This window comes from Chelon labrosus (genome assembly GCF_963514085.1).
Source record: "Chelon labrosus genome assembly, contig: SCAFFOLD_31, whole genome shotgun sequence".
Lineage (NCBI taxonomy): Eukaryota > Metazoa > Chordata > Actinopteri > Mugiliformes > Mugilidae > Chelon > Chelon labrosus.
The window spans coordinates 760125-782442 of NW_028181545.1; the positions used below are offsets into that span (position 1 = coordinate 760125).

General features: G+C 41.8%; 1 protein-coding gene across 1 annotated transcript in view; it reads left to right on the top strand.

Moving 5' to 3' along the window:
- LOC311509907 (uncharacterized protein) overlaps nt 1-21023 on the top strand; it is a gene marked incomplete at its 5' end in the record, with an annotated part of 37817 nt that extends 16794 nt beyond the window's left edge. The window contains 7 exons of the mRNA XM_084575347.1: nt 3593-3598; nt 3766-3844; nt 3990-4218; nt 4385-6200; nt 7856-8029; nt 17246-17419; nt 18361-21023. Coding sequence (XP_084431473.1) covers nt 3593-3598; nt 3766-3844; nt 3990-4218; nt 4385-6200; nt 7856-8029; nt 17246-17419; nt 18361-18538 — 2656 coding nt within the window. The 3' untranslated portion in view covers nt 18539-21023. The remainder of the gene's footprint in view (nt 1-3592; nt 3599-3765; nt 3845-3989; nt 4219-4384; nt 6201-7855; nt 8030-17245; nt 17420-18360) is intronic.
- Nucleotides 21024-22318: the final 1295 nt, after the last annotated feature.

The following is a 22318-nucleotide window of genomic DNA, read 5'->3' on the forward strand; positions in this document are numbered from 1 at the left end:
AGGTGGAGTCAGATGAAGTCTAGCACAAGTTCCTTTCATCTGGATGCAGATGGTACAGTTCACACCAGCCCATAAAACTTTCCACCACTGTCCTGTACTCTTCCACATCCTATTTAGGGACTGCTTTTTGTCATTGTACCACACCCTATGCTCCAGCTTACTCCACTATTATTAATAATAAGAACAGATTGATGGATAAAGACAGTATATAATTAGCACTGACACAAACTTCAATACCAACTCCAATCTCCTGCCAGCAGTGGGAACTACTCACATCAGTGTGCCACATATGAAGCAGCCCACCAAGACTCTAGACCTCTCTGATATTCACTTTGTTCTGCTCCTTCTTTGCTGCCTTCATTCCAGATGTCCTGAATGCATTCTTCTTCTCATGTAGGAGCACTTCAATGACTTGGGTGACCCAGGGCTTGACATTTAGCAAACAAGAGAGAGTTTGGACTGGAACAGAGGTGTACACACAGAAATCAAACAGTCTGTCAGTCTATTTGACAAATGAATGAAGTGAATCAATTCAAACTACATTGAATACAGTCAGATCAGCTGATTATCTCAAGGCTGTAATTAATAACAAGCTGTAAATATAGAAAGATGGTGTCATGCAGATGGAAAGATTTGATATTTAGCTTCATGACAGAAACCTAATATGAGTCTGATGTTCCACTGCTACAACAGCATGTGGAAAGGTCTGATGCATGGATGTTGATGAAAGTAAATCAATAAAATAGTGATCATTGTGAACAGAGGACATGACACTGGTACTCAGTTTAACAAGATCTGATTTTACATGGACAGTTTCAAATATAGGAGGCTAAAAATATACTTTACTACTGATTCAGATATAATGCAGTAATAGTCAGGGTCACTGTCAGCAACAATCAAGACTATATATATATATATATATATAAAATATATGTTTATTAAATGTTGACGATAAAACATGAACATATATGACAGAACAAACTAACATACATCTTGTCATAATATGAATTCTAACAGTTGTCAAATAGGGCTGTCAGCTGTGGACCAACCTGACTGATGGTCCCAACCCCATTAAGAAGACAAGAAACTCCACAAAGTAACCCTGACAAGCCACACCTGTGAAGTGAAAACCATTTCAGGTGACTACATCATGAAGCTCATTGAGAGAAGTCCAAGGGTTACATTAGATTAGATTATATTCAACTTTATTGTCGTTACACATTTACAGGTACAGAGCAATGAAACTCAGTTTAGCATCTAAGCAGAAGTGCAATAGGCAGTAAGTGCACGTGGCATAAATAGTGTGGTGTATAGTAGTATGGTACAGGTTATTTTTACAGTATATGGACATTATTTACAGATCAGACCTATGTACAGGTGAGACCATATATACAGGTGAATGAGCAGGATATACACAATGATTGAATGAGGTACTATGAACATATTATACAGATGGATTTGTTCATTAAATGTGAGTAGACTATAAACAGGAACTATAACATCATTTACAATAAAGGAGATGGACAGATGATAAATTAGTTGATACAAAATACAGATAAAGTGAACAATTAAGCAGTGAATAAACAATAAGCAGTAGCTACCTAATGATGAACCACCACTGGTTTTACTCCAGTTCAACATAGAGACGCTTTCTATATGATATACACATTTCTATCTATAGAAGAGTTTAAAACATGGAGTGGACATGAGATATGTTGTGTTGATATGTAAATCTATGTCTGATATCTAGAGTTTTCTATCTAGAAGGTAAATCTATTAAAGACTCAAGTGGTGTTTCTTGTCACCTCCTCAGTATATGAATGAAAACATATTAGTGTGAGATTGTGTTTCTCCTGGTCCCACTGTGCTACATATCTGCTGACAAGACACCACAACATGTTACGAGACAGAATACAAAAGGAATAAATGAACAGAAGGTTTACTAGTATATGAAGAATGTGTCTAAAAATATATACAAGACATTTAATGTCTGTATAAAATATAGAAAGTCTATGAACTGGAAGATAGTATAAAATATATACGTTGATCATGATGGACCTGAGTTTGTTGAAAGTCTCAGTGTCAGTGAACGCATCATGTGTGTCCTCCATGGCTCCATCTAGTGGACGGATAGTAGAAGTACAGCAGCTGATGAATAAGAGCCAATCAGTGGAGGATCAACTGATCTGTTTACAACATGAATGATTAGTGTTTCAGCAGCATGGACCAGAGAGAGGACAGACTGGAGGGACCTGGACCTGGATCTGGACCTGGACCTGGACCTAGACCTGGACCTGGACCTGGATCAGAATCTGGAGCCAGCTCTGTGTCCTTGAAGAGCGACCGGTCAAAGGAGATTATTACAAATTTTAAACAGAGTCAAAGGTAAGTTATTAATATTTCATCAGAATTATAGGATTTTAATCAAAGAGAATTTTCCTGAATAATTGATCTAATTTAATCAGTGATGTTTTTCTGTCAGGACCCATCAGAGACCAGAGTCTGATCACCATGAACCCAGCTGTGTGTCCTTGAAGAGCGACCGGTCCATGGACTTTATTATTGATTTTAAAGGAGGACGTGGTTCTGGTCCAGAGAGGTAAAGTGTCAGTAAATCTGTCTGACTTGAGGAGCTGAGGATAAATAAACGTTGACTTGCTCATGTCTGTTTCATCTCTGCTGCTTAGATGTTGTAGATGTTTCCTCAGAAGATAAACAGATGTTGATCTAAAACAACACAGACACACTGGAAGAAGAAGATAGACAACATATAGATATACAGTAGAACAATCACTAACTTTATACAAGTCACATGGTTTGAGTAACTTGCTGAACTCTTGCTTATTTTACAAAGATCTTCTAAAATGGCCGACACAGTAAGTGTCAGGCCTTAGAGGAGGAGACAGATAAGAGACTGATCTTTGAAGCAGACTAGTGTCTTCAGTCTTTAATCAGCTGTTCAGTCTGTTTCCATGGAGACAAGTCTTCATTCTGTTTGACTGTGGACCAGAGAGAGAGAGAGACGATGAGATCTGTCTGAGGAGAGGAGGAGCTAAACTAATGCTAAGCTAACCAGAGTTCATATAGACACAGTCTGCACATTAGTATGAAACATTGAGGAAGAGAGTCAGCAGCTCCACGTCTGAGGCCTCGGCCTGCAGGTCTTCTTCATGGTAGAGACTCAGATGAAACTCATCAGCTGTAACGCTGCAGAGGAAGTGGAGCTGGAGAATAAAAACTCCTGCTTCATCTACGTTCTAGTCTTCATGGACACTCATGACCTTTGGTTTATTCCTGGAAGAGTGAACATTGTTATGTCCAGAAACTAAACTGAGACAAAGACGTCTGGACTAGAAGACGTTTCCTCCAAGTGTTCAGCTCTAAATGACTGGTGGGAAGTTTAGGTTTTTATCACCTGAAGGTCACATGACTAGAGTCTGTTAATGACCTGATACTCACCTGGACCTGGACCTGGACCTGGACCCGGAGGAACCTGTTCTGATGAACCTGGTGGTTCTCTGATGATCCATTAATGTCCAGAGTCTCCTCAGATGTTCAGAACATGTGGACATTGTTGTCCCTTGTCCTTCAGGTATAGGTAGACAGCTGAGTCTTGGGATCAGCAGGACTAGTAAACCTTTACCACTACAGAGACTCATCTGATTCACTCTTCACATCCACATATCACTCCAGGGACATTTACCTTGTGTTTGTCTCTGTGTGGACAGACATGATGAGAGCTAATTGTTGATGATTGGTCCACAGAGTCCACCAGCAGAGCTCAGAGGTTCTCAGTGGTCAGTCTGCCCAGCAGCATCAGACACAGCTGGACTCCATCTTTCTGGTCTGTACATGTACAACAACTACTTTCCATCATCTCCATGCTGCACTTTGTAGACCAGTGGATTGTCAGTGTGTCCAACATGGATCTGATGTTTGTCTCCATGATTTCAGTCTGCTTGTGTCATTCATATGGTATTCTGTTCCAGCTGCTGGAGGACAACATCATCACTTTTGTGAAGAACCAGCTGAAGAAGATCCAGAAGGTTCTGAGTCCAGATTACCCAGAATGCTCAGAGACTCAGAGGGAGGAAGAGGAGGTGTTGGAGGGTGAGGATGAAGAGAAGAGGAGGAGCAGCAGAGATTTATTTGTGAAGATCACAATGAACTTCCTGAGGAGAATGAAGCAGGAGGAGCTGGCTGACTGTCTGCAGAGCAGTAAGAGGATTTCTCTAAACATTGAAGCTGCTGGAGAAATGGGACATTTACTAATGTCTCCAGAGATGAACCAAGATATATTCACACACTCATTCTTTAGAGCAATGACATGTTGGAATATTTACTGGAGACTTTATTCATTCATCTTTCTTGTTTCTTCATTCAGGACTTTGTGGACGTAAAGTTAAATCTGCTCTGAAGGAGAAGTTCCAGTGTGTGTTTGAGGGGATTGCTAAAGCAGGAAACTCAACCCTTCTGAATGAGATCTACACAGAGCTCTACATCACAGAGGGAGGGACTGCAGAGGTCAATGATGAACATGAGGTCAGACAGATTGAAACAGCATCCAGGAAACCACACAGACCAGAAACAAGCGTCAGACAAGAAGACCTCTTTAAAGCCTCACCTGGAAGACATGGACCAATCAGAAGAGTGATGACAAAGGGAGTGGCTGGCATTGGGAAGACAGTCTTAACACAGAAGTTCACTCTGGACTGGGCTGAAGACAAAGCCAACCAGGACATCCTCTTCATATTTCCATTGACTTTCAGAGAGCTGAATGTGTTGAAAGAGAGAAAGTTCAGCTTGGTGGAACTTGTTCATCACTTCTTTACTGAAACCAAAGAAGCAGGAATCTGCAGCTTTGAAGAGTTCCAGGTTGTGTTCATCTTTGACGGTCTGGATGAGTGTCGACTTCCTCTGGACTTCCACAACACTGAGATCCTGACTGATGTTACAGAGTCCACCTCAGTGGATGTGCTGCTGACAAACCTCATCAGGGGGAAACTGCTTCCCTCTGCTCGCCTCTGGATAACCACGCGACCTGCAGCAGCCAATCAGATCCCTCCTGAGTGTGTTGACATGGTGACAGAGGTCAGAGGGTTCACTGACCCCCAAAAGGAGGAGTACTTCAGGAAGAGATTCAGAGATGAGGAGCAGGCCAGCAGGATCATCTCCCACATCAAGACATCACGAAGCCTCCACATCATGTGTCACATCCCAGTCTTCTGCTGGATCACTGCTACAGTTCTGGAGGATGTGTTGGAAACCAGAGAGGGAGGAGAGCTGCCCAAGACCCTGACTGAGATGTACATCCACTTCCTGGTGGTTCAGACCAAAGTGAAGAAGGTCAAGTATGATGGAGGAGCTGAGACAGATCCACACTGGAGTCCAGAGAGCAGGAAGATGATTGAGTCTCTGGGAAAACTGGCTTTTGATCAGCTGCTGAAAGGAAACCTGATCTTCTATGAATCAGACCTGACAGAGTGTGGCATCGATATCAGAGCAGCCTCAGTGTACTCAGGAGTGTTCACACAGATCTTTAAAGAGGAGAGAGGACTGTACCAGGACAAGGTGTTCTGCTTCATCCATCTGAGCGTTCAGGAGTTTCTGGCTGCAGTCTACATGATCCACTGTTACACCAACAGGAAGACAGAGGTGCTGGAGGACTTCCTGGGAGGAAACTACAATAACTCACCTCTGGATGAATTTCTGAACAGAGTCATGATTAAATCCCTGGAGAGTAAAAATGGTCACCTGGACCTGTTAGTTCGCTTCCTTCATGGCCTCTCTCTGGAGTCCAACCAGAGACTCTTAGGAGGTCTGCTGGGTCAGACACTGTCCATCCAGAGACTCTTAGGGAGTCTACTAGGTCATAGAAAGAACAGTCCAGAAATCATCCAGAGAACCATCAACAACCTGAAGGAGATGAACACTGGTAAAATCTCTCCTGACAGAAGCATCAACATCTTCCACTGTCTGATGGAGATGAACGACCTCTCAGTTCATCAGGAGATCCAAGAGTTCCTGAAGTCAGAGAACAGATCAAAGAAGGAACTCTCTGAGATCCACTGCTCAGCTCTGGCCTACATGCTGCAGATGTCAGAGGAGGTTCTGGATCAGTTGAACCTGTATCAGTACAACACATCAAAGGAGGGACGACGGAGACTGATCCCAGCTGTGAGGAACTGCAGAAAGGCTGAGTGAGTCCTGATGTGATCATTAACAGAATCAATCAGTGGAGATTAGTAGTTTAGTTCTTCAGACGTTCTCATTCTTCTTCAAACAGTGTTCCACTTGTTCACTGTAAACATCACAATCAGTTGTATTTAGTCCAAGATGTTCTCCAGCTGTTTAAAGCTGTTCTTCTAGTTATTGACTCTTTTCTTTCTATTTCTCTGTCTTATTATTCTCTCCATCAGTAAGTTAGTTTAGCTGAAGCAGCCTCTGAGGCCTCACGTTACAATGATGAGAGGATATTGAAGGCTGTTTCTAGAGTACAGAATAATCCTGAAGTCAGTGAAGTGGCTCCACATCAACATCTATCTAAAGCTTGTTAAGATCAACATGAGCCACCGTAAACTACTGATCATCCCACACAGAGACTGACCCATCAATGGAGCATTTTATTGACTGAGTTCAACGTTTCATTTTAAGGAGAGATGTCGAGTCACATGGTCTTGTTTTTATGTCTTTCTTTCTATTTGTTTCCTGTCTTGTTGCTGTAGAGAAGAGTTGAAGTAGGAAATGCTCAGAGGTCTGAATATATAAGAGCAGAACCGTAGAAGTCTGACTTGTTAAAGAGATCTGAAACACACAAAGGTCAGAGTTTAGTTTGACAGATAAAACCCTGAGAACATCTTTGTGATGACTTGATGGTGAAAAGAATTCAACTTTGTTTGTTCATTGTGTTTGTGCTGAACAACTAAAGTTGAGCCAGTCCTGTGTCCTCCACATGGAAATATTTCACCATGTTCATACTGAATGATGTCCATGTCTGAGGTTGTCAAGTGATGGGTTTCATTTGTGTTGGACTAAAGACTAAATGTTCCACTTGTGGACTGAAGCTGACGGCAGCAGGTCGACAGCAGAGATCATCTTTCCAACTGGAACTGTTGACTGAGCTGAACTCAGTCAAAAGATCCAGAGTCCATTAAACAGTGAAGACAGTCCAGATGTTTGTCTCATCCAGATGTCCTCATGATGGGATCAGATTAGGGTTGCCAACCGTCCCTTGAAAAACGGAATCGTCCCGTATTTAGAAACAAAAGTACGCGTTCCATATGGAGCTGAAACAGGACGCACTTTGTCCCGTATTACCGTGAGAATCCAAAATAGTGTAAAATGTCAATGGAATGAATGAATAACAGGACGCTTTATATGAACAGTTACGGTAAACTTATTCCCAAGCCGTCTCCTGCTCTGTGACCAATGAGCTGACAGCAGGAATCCCTCTCATCTCATTGGTCGATGTACTGTTGCTTGTGAAGAAGATACCAGAAGACAACAAAGCAACAACTTTTCCTCACACTTTCTGTTTGCACTTTTCTTATTGTACTATTACAAGAGGAATGTTCTGCTTTCTATTGTTTTATATTAATTTATACAGTTTTAAGTGAAGCAGGACAGGTTTCTGTTTTATTCTGTTCATCTGCACATTCAACTAAACAAAGGTCTGAGAGAGATGATGAGAATGATTGTTTCCTGTCAAACACAGTCAGAGAAGATGAGCTGAACCACTGATGTGGAGACAAAATGTCCAACAGGATGTGTCCAACTGTCCACTCATCAAACCCATCATGTTCATAGAAATGTCTTCTTCCATTATAACAGATTTTATTCATTTGTCTCATGACAGACTTTATAACTGTGGACTCTCAGAGAGTCACTGTGAAGTCGTGGCCTCAGCTCTGAAGTCCAACCCCTCCCATCTGAAACATCTGGACCTGAGTCACAACAACCTGGAGGATTCAGGAGTGAAGCATCTGTCTGCTGGACTGGAGAGTCCAAACTGTAAACTGGAGACTCTGATGTGAGTTTTCATTTATTTTCTTCTCAGGCTTCTGAAGAATGGAGATCCAGTTTAGATGAGTTCTCTTGTCAGGACTGTCAGATAGAAAAGGAGCTCAAAGAGTTTAAATGAAGGAGCATCATGTTCCTGAACATCAGCAGGTATCTCCTCAGTCATCAGACGTGCACAGGTACGGGCTATTGTTGCTCTGGAAACAGCCCGTTTGCCCTTAGTAGCTGAGCTGCCCCTCTGGAGAGAGAACCTTTTTTATTTTGCTGTTATGTCTACATCAATACAATGAGCCCATAACTGGTAAAGTAGAAGTGTTCATTCATTCATTCATCAGCTGTAACAGCTTGTTCCTGTGGTTGAACAGGAAGTGATAACGTGATCACCAGAGGTGGGAAGTAACGAAGTACAAATACTTTGTTACTGTACTTAAGTAGATTTTTCAGGTGTCTGTACTTTACTTGAGTATTTCTTTTTCTGATGACTTTTTACTTTTACTACATGTAGCTGTCCCTTGGAATTAATGAAAAGCGGAGAGTTCCGTACTGGTGCTTAAATGTCTTTATTTCTGTACACCGTGAAAACTGTAAGTAATTAATACAAAAAAAAAGAAAATTAGTCAACCAAACAACAAACAAACAAATATGAGCAAACTGCCATCAAGCATCAATAAAACATTCCTGTACAATCCCCATGCTTAAACCAATCGATTTAAAATACATTTATTCATTCACATATATTTAAATTTAAAGGGGGTAATTGTTAAAATTCAATTAAACATAAGGATTAAGTGCCCCATACCTCTTTCCACACCAAGGGAGCTAACTTATAAGGGTACCAGCAATACTGCCGTCACGGATACTTCTGCTTCCTAGCAATCCCAAAAAACAAACAAGCATTAACTTAACATGGCTAAACAATTTATCAGACCATTGTTAATAAGCAGACCATATATAACTCACGTCTGAATAATCCAGGAGCGAGCCAAACTCAAGAAAAACTGCCACAAGGTAACGCCAGCCAGGAGCCTTCAGAAACACCCGAACACCGCACATGCTGCGGTTAAGAATTGTATTGATTACCAACTTCCGGTTTCCTGATCATCTGACTTCCTGGCTGGCGCCAACATTGGGCACTAGGGGGCAGCAAGGAGTCTTGCTGTCATTTACACTACATTTGTACACAAATATCTGTACTTTCTACTCCTTACATTGTAAAAACAGGCTCGTTTAACCTCCACGGATGACAAGACGTAAAAGACGTGACATGATGGGACATGACTAGAGCATCGGACTAGAGAAGGAAAGTCAATGATGTGTTCATAAAATGAGCGGCCTGTTGGTGATACCTGTTGACCTGATGCTGATGCTGAAGGTGCCTGTTATCAATCCATGGAAATTCACAGGGGACTGACAAACTGAGCCTAGAATTAGACCAGTCGCTTCATATTTAGTAAAAAGGTGATCTATGCACATGAACACAGTTCTAAAGATAAATACCCTCTGATACCCTCCATCAGCTCTACACCTGTGTTCCTGTGTTCTTCTTCTACTGGGTTGAACAGGCAGCCTGTTGACAGCGTTGCCAAGTCAGCTTATTATAAGTGACTTTGGGCTTGTTTTCCTGTAAAGTCTCTTACAAATATTGGTAGTCACAGGTCGTGTTTTTTTGGGTCTTGTTTCTAAAGTGTAGTTGCTTATTTAGGCTTGTTCCCAGATCCATAATAAATTGTCAAGCAGATATTTTCATTATGTACGGAAGCCCTAAACGGCCATGCATTCATACATTTTATTTCCTCCGTTTTCCCGAGATAACGATGTGCTGCCTTAAAATGTTAAAATGTTAAGTTAAATAAGTTAATAATTGAGCAGGTTAAAAGTCTAAAAAGTCTATATTTCTTGGTTTAGAGAAACCGCGTCAGAGTGAGAGCTCCTTTCTTTGGTTTAGAGAAACCGCGTTGGTGTGAGCGCTCTTTCATTTCATTTCCAGCTATGTTGTGCCGTGTTGTGTTTACCTGCTGCATGCGCCGCTGAGTCGAGTTAGCTCAGAAGAGCAAAGCAGACGCTAATCATTATTGTTGAAGTGTTGTCGACGCTTTTGCCTTGGAAAATAATTATCTGTAAGTGTTACTGTATATGTAGGCAGTTGTTAAATGCTTGTGTATTTTTGTGAGGAATGTTTGATGGAGACTTCATTTCTTATGTTGGCGAAAAACGTACTTTGCTAGCTTTCAGCAGATGCTAACTCATTCATTTTGTCTTGATTAGAGATGCTAATTGAAATGTACTTATACATTGCTTTGCTTGTTCAGTGTTTAACAGTTGTGTTTCTATCTGTAATAATTTTCAGTTTTACGGGAGAAAAAATAACAAAGAGGACTTCATTAAAGGACGAGAAAAGTCCAGCCTTGTTGTTTATTGAAGGACTTTCATTCGTTAGCTGACTGTCTAGCTGTGCACAAGCATACGCACTGCGAGGGCAGTACAAACGAGATAACTTCATTTGTTTTCCCGAGATAATGATATAATTAATTCTTGATCTGGAGATGATGACAGTGTGATAGGTGTCTATTGTCTGTAATAGCAAGGCATAATGCTATTTCAGCCTGTGTCAGGCCTTGATTGAAAAGATATGTGACGCGGTTATCAATATGCTCCTGCTCCTCTGACATTGCTGCACTGAATGATGTTTCCTGCAATGATTTAATATAGCCTACTACAATATTGTTTTGTTTTCTCGAGATCTCGAATTAATTATATCGTTATCTCGGGAAAACAAAGCTTCATTATCACGAGATCTCGAGAAAATTATCCCGTTATCTCGGGAAAACGGAGGAAATAAAATGTATGAATGCATGGCTGTTAAGGGCTTCCGTAATTAACTAATAATAACTATATACATAGGCCTATACAATATAAGGAGAATTAATTAGTAACCCTGTTAAATTTAATGATGTAATAATTGGCCAATTTTACAAAACTGGGCTTCCCCTATTTGAAAGACCAGCAGCCGCCACTGGTACGAGCCAATCAGAGGCAGAGCAGGACAACCTGTTTGTTTCTAGTTAGGACGTTTAATTGAAAATACGCGTGGATGATGGTGGGCTTTAGGAGAGGTTTTGAGGAACAAATGCCCGGGACAAAGTGGTTGAAATACGGGAAGAAATATATCAAAGACTGGGAGAAATATAAAGTTCCTGAAGCTCAGGGAGAGAAAACATAAATAAACTGTGAACCGTGGGCTTGTTTTCACAGGCCTGGTTGCTTATTTGTCTCACGAGATCTGGCAACACAGCTGTTGATCAGTTTGAGCTCTGCTGCCACCTAGTGACTGGAGGCTTGTGTATCGTTCAAGCATCAATAAAGACACTAATACTGACCCTCCAGTTTACAACGTTAGCAATGCTATGAGAACACACCGTTTTGATAGTTTATAGCTAACGCTAGCTAGCTCTCGGTTTAAAAACCGGGGGCGCTGGTGAGAAGCTCATGGAGTAGATGTGCTTTCAGGGGGCTCTTCCGTGCCAGTGGTAAAATTATTATTTTGACAGTCTTATACATAATTTCATCAGCCTCTGGAGAAACTGTGAACACTGCGGGCTTAACCAGTTATGTTTGTGCAACGACATGCCGAAGAAGTCGCCCAAAAACGTCGAGTGGCCTGGACCTTCCTCAGCTTCTGCTAACGTTGATGCTAACAGTGCTAGCGGTAGCCGGCTAGGTCATGATTCAGGCGACAGCGACACTGAACATTTGCCTTTAATCTGGGAGAAAGTTTCTGTCAAGATCCTTGAACATATCAACGGCAGGTTTGATAAATTAGAGCAAACACTAGAGGTGGTGCAGAGCTCTCAAAGAGAACTACTGGAGAAGGTCGAAACGGTGGAAGAGCGAGTTCTGGATCATGAGAACCACATAACCTGCTTGGAGAAGACGGTCTCTGGCCTGAAGGACGAGAACAACGCGCTCAAGTTCAAAATGGATGACCTTGAAGGCCGGTCCCGTCACAACAATATTAAGATTATCAGCATTCCTGAGCATGAAGAGGGGGTAAACCAACAGAATTCATTGAGGCATTAATTACGAAGCTTTTCAGAGAAGACATCGTTGGGTCACCGGTGGTTATCGACCGGGCGCACCGGACCCTGCGGCCGCCGCCCACAGCTGGAGCTGAGCCTCGCTAAGCCATCATCACCAGGGTCCACTTCTATCGGGAGAAGGAGCTCATACTTGGCCTCCGGAGGGAACGACAACTGGAATACAAAGGCAACAAGGTGCTTATTTTCCCGGACTACACGCCCGATGTGATGCAGCAGCGGCGTGGATACACCGAGGCCCTGGGGATGCTGCGGGAGACAGAGAAAGGGAACGATGGCCGGCCAGCCGGGGTTTTTTGGTAGAAGAAGAAGAGAAGACATTTGGAAAAACTTTAAATACATAGAAGTGGAAAATAAAACCGAATGTCTTGTGGTGAAAGATAGGGAGAAGTGCAGCCACAAAATCGCAGGGAAGAACACAACAAACTTGAAGAGACATCTCAAGGCATTACATAAAGAAATTGAGGTAAGTCAAGACATTAACGTAACGTTACTTTCTATTTTAGAAAGCTCATGCCAACTCATGAGGCTGTGGTGAATGTGTCTCATTTTAACGTTAGCCTGGAGCTGAAAACGACTGAGCCAAACATATGTGACTAGCCTTTGCACTTGACTAAATGTAGACTAAATGTCATCAGTTTTCGTTGACTAAAACTAGACGAAAATAGTCATGGATAATTCTGACTAAAATAAGACTGACTAAAAAAATGCTCAGACTTTTAGTTGACTGAAACTTGACTAGACTAAAAAGAGTATGAACATGACTAAAACTAATAAAAACTAAAATGACAGCTTGACACAAAGACTAGACTAAAACTAAAATTAAAACAGGCCGCCAAAAACAACACTACTCAGTGGTAGGATAAAGTACACAGGCTGCTGTTTTATCTCTTGACGCCCAGAAGACATTTGATCAGATGGAATGGCCGTACATGCTGAAGACACTGAAGTAATTTGGATTTGGAGAAATTTTGATTGAATGGGTGAAAATAATTGACCTTAAACCAGTGTCTTCTATTCTCACTAATTCAGACACATCTCAGCCCTTTGAGTTACAGCGGGGTGTGAGGCAGGGCGTCCCTCTTTCTCCTCTTCTTTCTGATATCACCTTGGAACCACTTGCTATAGGTATAAGAGGTCACCCAGGTATTCATGGTGTAAAGTTTGGTGATGCTGAAAGCCTTGTTAATCTGTATGCTGATGATTTATTGATTTGTTTATCAGACCCAATGGTCTCAGTTCCCAACCTCCTGGATTATAGAAAATCATTTAGTAGATTGTCTGCGACACAGTTAACTGGGACAAGTGTGAGTTCATGCCATTGACTAACATGTGTCCTACTTTCTTGAAATCTTTGCCATTTAAATGAGCTACTACTCATATTAATTATCTTGGCCTTAAGATCTCCAGAAACCCCAAACTTTTACTGGAATTGAATTCTTTGGACATGGTGGATGAACTTAAAGCCAGTATTAGAAACTGGAAGTTGCTCCCTCTCTCAATGATTGGCTGCATTAATGCCATTAAAATGGTTGCACTTCCAAGGTTCTTGTATCTCTTTCAAAACCTCCCTGTTTATTTACCATTACAGTTTTTAAACAACTAATCCAATGTACAGAAGTGTTCTATGAACTCCAGATATCAGTTCATTCAGTTTAAAGTCATACATAGACTGCATTATTCCAAAACTAAACTTAATAGAATATGTGGATCAGTGTCTTCCATGTGTCATAGATGTAACAGAGCTGAAGGTTCACTCTCACATTTGTTCTGGTACTGCCCAGCACTGGACAACCTTTGGAGCGACATATTTAACTGGTTCTCTAGGCAATATAAAATAAATATTCAACCGGACTGTAACCTGGCTATCTTTGGTTCTTCTGGAAGGATATCAACCCTCCCTTCCCACTGTGAGCAGGTTCTCAAAACGGGCACGGTAGCAGCCAAAGAACTGATTTTACTTCATTGGAAGTCTCCATCAGCGCCTTGCTTTAAGAGGTGGCTCCATGAAATGTTTTTTGTTTCTAGGATGGAACAGATTCACCTTAGCAGATGGAGTGCACCAACTTTTTAGGAGAAAGCATGGAAGCCATTTTGGCCTTACTTGATGAGACCTAAATGAACAGTCTGTGAATTAGACTGCTATGTGGTGGTGGTTTACGTGTGTAACCTAACCTGTTAGCTGTCATACGTCAATCATTTCATTCCTGTGTTGTCATTGGTTATCAAAGTCACGAGCCCATCAGAGTCAATGAATTGTGTAAGTGAGGGACTAATGGTGCAGGTTAGTGTGATGTGTAGTGAGCATGCAACAAGAGAGACAGACGCTATGGACCAGAGAGCTAAGACGGAGGCTTGGTGGTGTGGGGAGCATTTAAGTTTAGTGGTGGAGGTTGACTACTCGTTGGTCCTGATATAAACTTCTGTGTGACCTGAAGAGGTGAATATGATGCGTCTGCTTGTATCTTGTTCTATATCTAACTGTTCTAGTGTAAAGGGTTAGGGTTAGAGTTCTAGTTTTCAGGCCCCACCGCACACAAGCTTCATCAACAGGCCTGCAACGGTTCAAATCTCATTAATAGAGTGTGTTTTATAAATGAATGTGTGTGGGCCACAGGTTAATATTGAGTTTAGAGTTGTGAATTAAAGCACACTGTTTTAAAGGTGACTTGAAGATCCTAAAGAGATCAGAGTTAGTTTGAAGAGTATCTTACAAATAGTTTGGTCTTGAAGTTAAAGGAAAGGTGTGAAACCAAGAGAACCTCAGAATTTTATTTTGAAAACCTCTTTATTTACATATTGCATTTTATTTTTACTGGACAATCAAAACCTTTACATTTTATTTCATTTAGTAAATAAATACCTGAGGAGGAGGATTATTGCATTTAAAGTAGAGTTGTGGTCATTTATTAAAGTAACCTATATTATTAGAGTTACATACGTTATAAAAGTGACATATAAAATAGTTGTATCTTTCTACAAGGAGCCCAGGCCCAGTCTCATAGTATTAACCACTCTAGCTTTATATTTAACTACATGGGACCTGGGTTACATATGTTTTAGTTCAAACTGTTATTAAAAGTGTTAAAATAACATTTCATGAAGGTTAAAATAGTTTGATGAATGGGTTAAAAATGTAATAAATAAGTTTGAAATGTTTTTTTAAAGACACAGAAGTTCATTATTAAATCTTTCATTTTATTTTGAAAGAGCTCATGGTGAGAGAGGAAGTACCAATGGAGAAAGAGGGTAATACTGGTCCCTGATTGGTCAAAGGTGTGTGATTGGTGGGGTCAGACCGGAAGAGAGAGTGAGTGTAAAAATGAACTAGAGAATGAACGAGAACGAGAGACGATGGGAACGAGCGCCGACGAGTCACCTGGCAGTAATGTAATGTAATGAGATAAAGTGGTAGTTTCAGTATCTAGAGGACTGTCTGCTCCACATTCTGGACCTGGACAGCTGAGCTACGCCTGATTGGGGACAACTAGAGACATTTCTGCTCCAAGTTTCTTTGGAGTTGTGCACGTTTCGCTAGCTTCTGAGCGTCATTAGCATTCGCTAGCTAAGTGAATGGAGCATTAGCCGCTGCGTAGCTAAAGCAGCTAACTCTGTGGCTGAGCCTTGCTGTTTCTACACGGGACCGTGAGGATTTATCTGGAACACTGCCGGTACCGGGACAAGTTGTCGGTCGGACGTCGTCTCAGGCGGGTTGCCTGTGGAGACTCCATCTTTCTTTCACCTGTCTGCTTCCATATTGGGCCATTACCTTCAGCCTCGCCCTTTCATCACAGACTCGGACTGGATCAACTTCATTTAAATCACCAGTGTGGGAACACTTTGGTTTCCCGGTGCAACATAACGGTGATGGCACGCGAGTGGTGGACCGGACAAAGACTGTCTGCCGACGATGTTTGGCGGAGGTGCGGTACGTCGCTGGAAACACATCAAACATGCTAACGCACATAAGACGGCATCACCCCGATATGTCTGTCACTGGTGCGAGGAAAAAAAACGTGTGTGCAACAAGTTAGTTGAGTTAGTTTCTTCTAATCAAGTTACCAAAGTTGCCAGTTGCTACCTGACTACCTCAGTTTATCCTACAAGAAATTGTGCTTTTTCTTTTCCTCTGTATGAACAAAATGAATGAATGGTATGAGAACCCTCCTAATGCATTAGTTGGATGTTTTATTCTAGTTTTTACTTTTACAACAGGAGGTGGTTTTTAGTTTTTTCACTCTATTGGTGTCTGTTCAAAATCAATGAATAAAGCTAGTTTTCTACATGTGTGAGTTTTTGTTTCTTTGTTCCTGTTGGACCGAACCGTGACTTGTGTGGACCGTTCCACCCCTATCATTAACAGAGTTCTTGGTGTCACTAATCATTCTTTCTGTCCATACTGTCTGTGGAGACGTCCCCTTCTAGTCTGACTCCAATGAGACAAGATGGAGGACAACATCCACAGTGTTGTTGTGTGGATGAATGATTGTAAAGTTGATCTTCAACTCATCTTGTTCTTCAGCACATCCAGTCAGTATCTTTGTGTTTCCACAGTGTTTCCTGCTGAGCTGCAGTGGAGGGACAGGAACTCAAAGAGGAACTTTGATTAGTGTCAGTCAGACTGCTGAAGCTTCATATTAGTGTCAGCTGAACAGTGGAGTTGTGTTAGGAAGAGACCACTTCACAGTCAGTGTGGACAGCAGGAATCTGAAGAACTCTGTAATGTCCATATGACATGTGACTGTTGTTGGAAGACACACTTGAACATGTCAACTTGTCCTTTAACATTTGAATGACACAAACCTCCTGAGACACCAAATCCAGGAAGAAGAAGGTCCTGGAATCAAAGAACTAATCAACAGTTTGTAGTCCAACATGTGTGAGGAGGAGATATTGATCCTGTAATGAGGTCAGCAGCATCTTATTGATCTGTGTTGACATGAATAGTTGTCTGAATGTTGTGCTGACGTTTGGATGATGTCTGTAGAAGGCTGACATGATGAAGATCCACAATAACACAAGGACAAAGTCACTCTACTCATTTTAGAGAACAGCTCATTGATCAGGACACATTTAAAACCTCAACACATCTGATTGATCATCAATCATTTCATCTTTTATTCTTTATTCAGATTGAGGAGCTGCAGTTTGTCAGAGATCAGCTGTGATTCTCTGGTCTCAGCTCTGAAGTCCAACCCCTCCCATCTGAAACATCTGGACCTGAGAATCAACAACCTGAAGGATTCAGGAGTGAAGCAGCTGTGTGGTTTTCTGGAGAGTCCAGACTGTAGACTGGAGACTCTGAGGTGAGTTCACTGTCTGTTACTGTTGTAGATCTGATATGTTTAATCACCAACTGAATCTAATTTATTTTAAATAAAACTTTATTGTTCCTCAAAGTGAAGACAAATACAAACTCATTTAAATAACTGTATAATGTTGAGCTTCATTTATGGAGTGAAATTAGTCTCAGAATGGTCACAAATGCATGTTCCATGATCCACACGTGAAACATGACATTCACTAATGTGTACCTAGCTATCTGAACGTGTGTGATTGTTTTGCAAATTCTCAAATCAGATGGTTCAACTTCACAAAGCTCATCCTTTTCGTTTTCAAAAGACTTCCTGTCTTACGAGTGTCTAAGCCTACGCATACGGATCAGCAGATACGGACAGATCAGGCTGCGCACGCACACGGAGTTTTGAGACTATTTTCACGCTGCTCAGATCCACAGATCCACAAATGCATGGTGCCTTTAAGTGTCACCGGGAAAATGGGAAATCTGGGCTTTGGGCCAAGTGTGCTATATCTTTCCTCTAGGGAAAATGAATCTTTACTGATATAACTCACTTCTGGTTTAGTTACAACACTGAACTCAACAGAGGACCACGTAGATATTAATATATATTTTTAATTTAAGATTATTTTAAACATTTAAACATCTTTGGTCCAATAATTCTTTGGTACAGGCTAAAAGCGGTTAGTGCTCAACCGCAGACAGTACCGGGACCCCCGACTAGTTGGTCTGAAGTGAGTTTATAAATCAAATATAAATGTAAATAATACAAACTAATACTTTGTTATAAACTCTGTGATAATGTTTTGGATAGATGGCGGTATCTAATGCTGCTGATTCCATTGCTGATAATCATTCCTGGTGAACACACACATTGATGAGGACACATTTAAAACCTCAACACATCTGATTGATCATCAATCATTTCATCTTTTATTCTTTATTCAGATTGATTGGCTGCAGTTTGTCAGAGATCAGCTGTGATTCTCTGGTCTCAGCTCTGAAGTCCAACCCCTCCCATCTGAAACATCTGAACCTGAGTAACAACAACCTGAAGGATTCAGGAGTGAAGCAGCTGTGTGGTTTTCTGGGGAGTCCAGACTGTAGACTGGAGGAACTGGGGTGAGTTCACTGTCTGTTACTGTTGTAGATCTGATATTAGGGCTGGGTGACAGTGTTGGGTATAGTTACTTTATAAAGTAGTTAGTTAGGTTACAACGTTACCATCAATTAAAAGTAATCTGTTACGTTACAGCGTTACCTATGAATAAAAGTAACGCGTTAGAGTACTCGTGCGTTACCAAACATTAAAAGCCGTTTGCAGCGCCTCACACATGCTGCAACTCAGCGACACAGACACACAGCCTCCTTTAAATGCACAGAGAAGTCCTGACAATGAATAACGTCAGTCATCCAACCAAATGAACTCTGCAGGATAACAATACCAGGAAAGACAGTCAGCAATATGCCACAGAGCGTTTTATTCATGAATTATGTTTTGATCAGTTAGAACATATGATCAAATCTCAGGAGTTTCATTTTGTTTGCTACTCATATACACCTACCCAGCCCAGGTAGCCTATATATGAGCATCTAACAAGATTAGGAAACTCCTGAATTAGTTTTAACCTGAATGCAGTTATGAAAGTGCATTTAATTGAGCTTAAGTAAACACAATCTGAGGTAAACAGGTAGCAGATTCACATCCATTAAAAATGAACGACCAGTCAACGATCTAACAGACATTTTTACAGCTGCCTCTATGTCAAACAAAAATGATAACAGGCCGAATAACACAAACAATAAAATGGCTCACTGGCACACAGGCAAATGACAAATAGCCTAATAGCTGAACTATGAAAATACTATTCAAGTGTCACAAGCCTAAATTCACTTTACCATCGTCCACTTCCATTTACTCTTCAAAGTAGTGATTAAAACGTAGCAGAAGAAGATTTTAGAAACGTCTGTGTGACAGTCGACTTCTCTTAGGAGTAAGAACGAGACTCCTGAGGCTGGAAAGCCTCTCCACGGGTGCACTGGAGGGTGGTGGAGTATTGAAGCCCAGAAATACTGTCTTGATCCTGGGGAACTTGTTGAACATATCGATCTCCACACCTGACTTAAAATACTCAGCAATTTGAGTGTCCACTGACTCTGAGACCTGGCTGTCCTCTGTAAATGAAAAAAAGTCGTCTCCTCCGCTGAATGAACAATTCTCCAACCTGCCTGTGATTCCTCTTCCATTTTCAAACTGTCATGTAACATCATCAGTTTGTTTCATCAGATTCCACATGTACGCTTTAGTCAGATATGTGTATCTATGACAGATGGATGTTTATCTTGCTGTTCTCTTCTCTCTTTCTTCTGTCTGTACCCGGCTGGCCTTAGGCAGATGGTTCCTCCATATGAGCTGGGTTCTGTTCAAGGTTTCTTCCTGTTAAAGGGAGTTTTTCCTGCCACCGTCTCCTTCAGGCTGCTCTGGAGGTTTCAGGCCGGGTTTTGTTTTTTATTGTTACTGATGCTATATAAATAAAATTGAATTGACAGGTGCAGGTGACAGTTCCTCCAGCAGTGGATGCTCCAGCACACGGCACTCGGCAGCAAGCAGCACCTTGGCAGCGTCTTTTTTAGCCTCGTCCTTTACCCAGCACAGTTTGAGTTTAGGAATGGTAAGTGCAGCCAGCAGGGCCTCCTTGCTGTCCAGCGTGGATGCAAAGCGTCTCTTTATGGCCTGCAAGATATAGGCGTATTGAAATTAGTTTAAAGCCTGCAGTGTAAATCTCATCAATGTTTGTTTGATATGAGCAAAAACAAAAAACAGACGAAAAAAGCTCAACTACCTCAACTATGACATCAGGCAGGCCAGATGTCATCCGGGAGAGACTGTCTTTTAGATCCAGTGTTTTAGCCATCAGGGCCTCCAGTGTCGGCAGGATAGTTCCATAAAAGCAGTTCTCCTCCCCTTGAAGAATATCCAGGGCCATGGCCAGCGCTTTGAGAATCACGCAGTACTCTTTAATAAACTGCTGCTCCCTGTCCGTAATGCACCTGATGCCCAGTTGGGTGCATAAGTTCTGCAGGTCAGTGATGGGGATGTCTATGACCCTGCACAAAGCCTCATGAAAAGAGTCCATCTGGTCGTCGTGGCAACCAGCAGCTTTCTCCTGCTGAATGTTTCCACAGTTTCTGATGCTAATGTTGATCTGCTGGCTTTGGTCCAGAGTGCTGAACATTTAGCGATGGCTCTCCTGTTACTGCTCCAGTGTCACTGTTGGAAGACAGCCATTTCTCTCTGTCAGTGGTGGAGATGAGATTCAGACTGATCATACTGTCATTGCCATCACCATCACAGCTGGACAGTACATTGTTTAGATCCTCCAAAGTCACACTTTCATTCCCATCTTCCTCCTCCTCTGTTTCTGAGTCCGAGGCCGTTTTGTGAAACACCTGGGAAGCCTCAACAAAACTAGATCCATAGTCAGTGACCGTGGCTGTCACTTTCCCACCAAGGCCATATGACACATGGATTTGTTCAATCTCCCCGGCAGTTACGTCATACGTGTGCCGTCCTCTCACCCGCATACATGCGACTGCAGCTTTCTCCAGCTTCAGAGTGAAGGGATGTATCCAGTGTGCCGTCATTCCCATGAAGCTCTTATTATTAGCTGTCCACAAGTCTGCCGTGCTACAAACATATTCCAGATCTTCAAAGGTTGTTTTCAGTTCTTTCTCCATATCTAGGTAGGATTTGTCCAGATAGCTTGCAAAGGTTTTTCGGTCAGGCACTGTTCCCTCTGTGTTACGTGTCGTTGGGATTTTACTCATTAGTTTAGGGAAAGATGGAGACTCCACAGTTGTAACTGGAAGCATCTCCTCAACCACATAACCGGCCACAAGCTTGTGAACGTCACTGGTAGAGACAGTTTTAGCTGAGGCTGAGCTAAAACCCAGACGCTGTTGCTTTGCAGCTGGTGCACCACCGTGGTCTTCCTCAGCAGGCTTTGCTACCAGGGTGATAGAGTGGTGCTTGGATAAAAGATATTTTTTTAAATTGGAAGTGGAATTTTTTGCCATGGACAGAAGCTTTTCACCAACGCAGAGTGAGCGTTTTACCGTCATGTTGTTCTTGTCCTTTTCACTGGTGAATTGAAAATAATGTGCGTACTTCCACGATTCAAAAGCTGTCCCCACACACACACACACACACACACACACACAGGTAACGTAGGTCAGCAGGTCACAGACGCATCATCACAGCGCTGCTCCTCCACTGACACATCTACAGGTGGCACAGTACTGTCTGACAGAAAGCAGCTGGAGTCGGAATTTTTCTTTCCTTATCTGGAGAAATTCTTAAAGTAACGGATTACTTTTTAAAAAAAATGACGAAGATGCTGATTACTTAACGCACGAAACTAACACGTTACATTACAAGTTACACGAAAAAAGTAATTAGAGTACTCTAATGCGATACTTTGTAATGCGTTACCCACAACACTGCTGGGTGATGTGGACCAAAAGTCATATCCTGATATATTTAGGCTGAATATCGATATACGATATATATCCTGATATGGAGCTTTTTCAGGTTGTGGATGGCTTACGACTGGGGCTTCTGCAGCGTGCAGTTTCACACACTCTTCGTACTGCAGTTTGTGCCACTGTTTTAGGTGGTGAAAAGGATTTGAAGTGCTTCCACCCTTTGCTGTATCTTGTTCATGGCTCTATCTACATATAACCAGGGGTCGCGTTAGCCCAATATTTTCCATCTTTGACCGTTTTTTTAAACTGTGACGGAAAAACCGTACGTCCCACACAAATCAAACCCACACCATCTGAAAGCCAATAAAAATCCCTACGTTTTTATATATTTTATATCAGTGTACCTCAAAAACTGTGGCCA